This window comes from Diaphorina citri, unplaced genomic scaffold (assembly GCF_000475195.1).
Source record: "Diaphorina citri unplaced genomic scaffold, Diaci psyllid genome assembly version 1.1 scaffold6081, whole genome shotgun sequence".
Lineage (NCBI taxonomy): Eukaryota > Metazoa > Arthropoda > Insecta > Hemiptera > Psyllidae > Diaphorina > Diaphorina citri.
The window spans coordinates 8,030-12,741 of record NW_007383457.1 but is presented as its reverse complement, the minus strand read 5'-3'; the positions used below and the strand labels follow the sequence as shown (position 1 = coordinate 12,741).

Sequence of the window (4,712 nt, the reverse complement as noted above, 5' to 3'; positions counted from 1 at the left end):
TAGATTTACATGCCGCAAACTTTTTCAGCGACCCTTAATCGGGCGAGGGCCCCCCCCCCCTTGAACTTCATTATTTTTAATATTTTTATCCTTCACCATAGGCCAGACTCCGAAAATTTGGAGCCGACCCCGACTTTTTTTTTGAGAGAGAGAGAGAGAGCGCGAGAGAGAGGGTCAATGGTTTTGTATGTAGGTATACATTCTTCCGAACATTCTAACATCAAAATTTTCAATATATAAAAAAAAGAGGACCCTGGTGAAAGGGTCCATGCTGTCGGCGGGGTATTAGGTCCAGGGTCCATGTCTATAATATGGTCTTCGTTGTCGTACCATTAGTAAAAGTCCACAACGGAGCTCCGACCCTCAACCCTAGCCACGCACGCTCCGACTATCAGACAGATCTAGGTCTTTAGCTCCTACCTAGGCCTGTCACACCACTCCACACCGAAGCTTTTTCCGTCACACACACGTTCCGGTGGTGTGACAGATTTTGGTCGAAGAGACATCGAGAGTCTGTGAAATAAATGAGGGTAAAATTTCATGCCTCGACTCGGATCAAACCCACGCCCTCCTGGTCACCAGGCGAGCGTCTTCACCACCGAGGCAGGATCATAATTCATAAATTGTAACTCAAAATCGTTTTACTCCAGTTAGCCAAATAATTTCCAATTTTCCATTGGGACAAAAAAAGTCCTAGGCGTTTGCAACACAACTCTATTAAATATTTTACAAAGAGGAATGAACATTCAAAACATCTGATTTGAAATCATCTGCTTTGTGATACGCGATTCTTTACAGTTCTTACCTTTTAAATTCGTTGATTTTACATGATCATAAGGTCGAGTTTTGCTTGAAGCAGGGTCTTCCTAATTTAAGAAGAGCGGACTGCGGCTCTTGATGTCAATGGGCTGGGGCCCATTCAATCCATTCATTTCACAAGGACTTTCACTTTTTAAGGAGGTGTATTTTCTGTATAGGTACCTAAAAAATTAAATCCATATTCAAAATGCCTCATCTGTGTGCAAAACACTCGGATGCAATAATTTTGCGTGATTTAAAGAATACACCATGCGCGTTAAATACCGCGCCTGAGAAAACCGCGTGTACACCCATCTTTGAGCCGCCTTTTCTGAACTTTCTTTTTACCTCTTTGGAATCGATGATTTGTTTTGATTTTGAGATTTTTGAGGAGCGGATTTTACAAATTTTTGTTGATTCTGGAAATTTTGGATTTTTTTTCGCCGGTTTTGTAAATTTCTGGCAATAATCTAACTTTGACTTGGTAATATTCTCACCACAACCTTTCTCAGACTGTGAACTTATCGTACCTGCAAGTTTACAAAAGGAATCTCCGTACCGCTAAGTCCTGTAAGTATAATCCCTCTTGACTCCCCAGGTCCAGGTGTAGGTTAAAGACCTGTGATCTTATCACCAACCAGAATTACCTACTATAGAAATCAAAATAAATAATTTCATAGTGTTTTAGACTCAAAAGACCATGAAATAGGTTCCTAGTTCCTATCTTGTACATCTTATTCACTATGCCTTCTTAGTTTTAAAGAGAAGTCAGGTTTGATTCTGTTAGTAAACTTTTAAGAGCACAACACTATACCTTTCAGGTACTTGTCCAGAAGTCACATCAATGGAAAATTGCTACAAGAAGGAGGAGCTTGCTTTTTCATTTCCATGGCTTCTGAATAATTACCCGTTTCATTTACATTCCATTCCAGAATATCAATGGCTCGTGGAGGAATCAGAGGTGGTGCAAGAGGGAGAGGTGGACCAATGCGAGGAGGCATCCCTCCGCAAATCAGAAGATTCCCCAAGTATGTTCCTCACATGAGACATCCATTTGACTACGTCCTATGTGAAAATGCTTTCCCAAGAGTTGCTCCACGGTCTGACGAAGAACTGTACGAACAAATTTTACTCAAGAGAAACGAAGAGTTGACGCCTTCCGAACAGGACCTGGCACTGATCCAGGGCTTTGTGCAAAAAGTGCAGGCTGTGTTTGACAAACTGATTGTCTCGTCTGGTGATCCAGAGATTGATGTAAGTTTCCAAAACACATATTTAGAATCAACATAAATAAATTTGCAATTCCTTACAATTATTTGTAGGAAGCACTGATGTATATCCCACCCCTATAGCCCCCTGTGGCATGAGGGCCCCACATGGACCCTTAGGGTGGGCCCTGTCAAATTTGGAGATCTACCCTTCTCTTTCAGGGGGAGGGGGCCTAGGAAGCCATTGGAAAGTAGGTATTATTGAAGAAACAATACCAATGTCACCTCCTATGTTGAAAGGTCTATCACTATCACATAGCTTCCCTTGGGAAAAAATGTACTGTGTAATTTACTTATTTTTAATCTCTTGGATACTTCTCTTTAATTTCTTGAAATTATTATCAATTTTCCCTCTAGATTGACGAGACCAGGGCTGTGGGGTCATTCAAAAAAGGTGTTGCCATCAAGGGAGAAAAATCAGCTGATCTGGTCATCATCTTCAAATCTCTGCCAACCAAGGAGGCTGTCAGCTGGGTTGCTAACAAGGTGTTGACGGAGATCAAAGCAGGAGAAGCTCCTAGGAATAAAGCTGGTGAGTGAAGTAATCTGTATAAAAAAACAACAACCATAAGTACCTTAATTGTGCTCCTCTTGCCCAAACAAGCGACCAGCAAGGCCTCTCTGCTTGTTGCGTGGAGGTTGGTTCTATTTGATGACGCCGCCCTACTTCACGTACTTGTGGGACCAAATTGAGTGACCTTGAGTGGGGTCCGGCTGTGGCCAGATAGGTCCCGGTTGACCCTCGCGGGTTCCTTCGTCATCGTTCGCGAGAGCGGCACTGCCCGGTCTGCGGTCCTTAGGGAACAAGAGGACTAGGCTCCAGCTAAGCTACATGGGCCCCCGGCTTGAATTGTAAGTGTTGCGCCGAGGCTCTTTATGCTCCCTACTCAGGCCACTACTATGTTTACGCGGCTGCCCTGCTGCGCAGTACCTGCGATGGTCGGCGCCTTAGGCTCGGTGTACCCTTGTCGCCCGAACGGGCCGCCCCGCCGACCTTCACTCGCCATGACAACAATAGGACCGTCCCCTATCTTTCCTACCTTCTACTTCCTTACAACGATTCTTTTTTTTTAGGATGGAAAAACAAAGGCACTCTAGCCCCGTGACCAGCATGTATCCACTGGGCATGTCGCTTCCACTCGTACCACCTTTAGCCCTTAATTGAAGCGGTGTTATTTGCAGTCATAGATTACTTAAGAACACGTCATTCTCTACTCCGAAAAGTTGTGCTTACAGGAGGGTCGTCGCCGTTAGTTCGGTTTGTGTCTCGTGTGGCTATCATCTGAAGCTGGGGTGCGGCGAACCCATGCAGGCCTATGGGCCCTGGAGGCCGACCCTGTTACGCCCCTCACTCCTAGGCTGCATGCTGGATGGTTCTCAGACAATCTGCCTCTTCCCATCTACCTTGCCTACTGCAAGGAGTACCTTTCTTTTTTTTCTGGTTTTTTTTTGTTTTCGTGTTCTTACTTATGTCGGATAACGTATGGTGTATTAGAAAAAGCCTATCTAACTATTATAAACAACCGACAGGGACCTTAACTACGAGTGTAGGCGAGGACGATCCACCTCTCACTCCAAGTACGTATAAAATAAAAAATTTTACCAATTCACCTATCATGACAATAAGACTTGAGCATCTTGATGTTGGTTTCCCATGAGTACACAGGGTGTAATACAGAATACAACCATAGGTTCATGAAATATTATAATCCGAATAAGAATAATAAAAAAAATAATAATAATGGTCCATAACACGAATCGAATGGGCGTCGAGTTAGTAGGTACCTAAAGTAGTACCGAGACTTGGGAAAAAGGTTTCGCTCAAAAAGTTCGGAATAGTATTACGCTTAGCTCCGATAATTTGGGCTCCATAGAAGCACTCGCAAGTGTAGGTTTGGTACAGTGTACAAACATTGGCGATCGTCTACGTGACGTAGTGCTATAGGTCCATACACGTGTAGCCCAACGTCGACAAAGTTCAATCTCACGTCTCACCAGTGCTCTGTGGCGTCCTACTCTGGAAACAACTGGTCTAGTTTGGGCACGAGGAACTACAGGTAAAACTTAGGACCTTAAAACCTTGTACTACTGCAGTCTCTCACCGATAAAGTTCTTTATTTTAAATACACGGATGTCAAAGTTCAGTAATTTTTCTAAAAGTCTTTGAATACACTTTTTTTATAGTTCAATTCATACAGTTGGTTTCCATCTATTTGAACAATGGTACTTTCGATAAATATTGTATGAACAAAATTTATCGACATCACCAGTTCAGACTATTTTAGTCCTCCCTTTCACATCCAAGTTAGGGTCGGTTTCATTCCCCTAATACTTCAATCTAACCTCATCATGGATAAACCTTTAATATCATTTAATCACCACTCTCCTTTCGACCTGGAGACACCAGTCACCAGTGTGTCCTTTGGACATGTCGGTCGGTTCGTTCCAACTTCTCTCCCTTGAAGTTGACGATTCTAGAATAGTAGGGTTTTCGTTTATTCTCTTCCTTCTGTCCTATCCTCTTTCGATCGACAAGGTGTTTGTTTGGTCTCCTATTTTAGACGAGGTCCACCCTTAGTTTGGGTACTGGATCACCAACGTTCCGTCTACACAATGGGGGGTTCGATTGATCCGACCGACAGAGAA

General features: G+C 43.4%; 1 protein-coding gene across 1 annotated transcript in view; it reads left to right on the top strand.

Annotated features, from left to right (window-relative positions):
* LOC103521844 (interleukin enhancer-binding factor 2 homolog) overlaps positions 1–4,712 on the top strand; it is a gene marked incomplete at its 3' end in the record, with an annotated part of 20,980 nt that overhangs the window by 8,321 nt on the left and 7,947 nt on the right. The window contains 3 exon segments of the mRNA XM_017448901.2: positions 1,731–2,052; positions 2,424–2,598; positions 3,355–3,487. Coding sequence (XP_017304390.1) covers positions 1,731–2,052; positions 2,424–2,598; positions 3,355–3,487 — 630 coding nt within the window.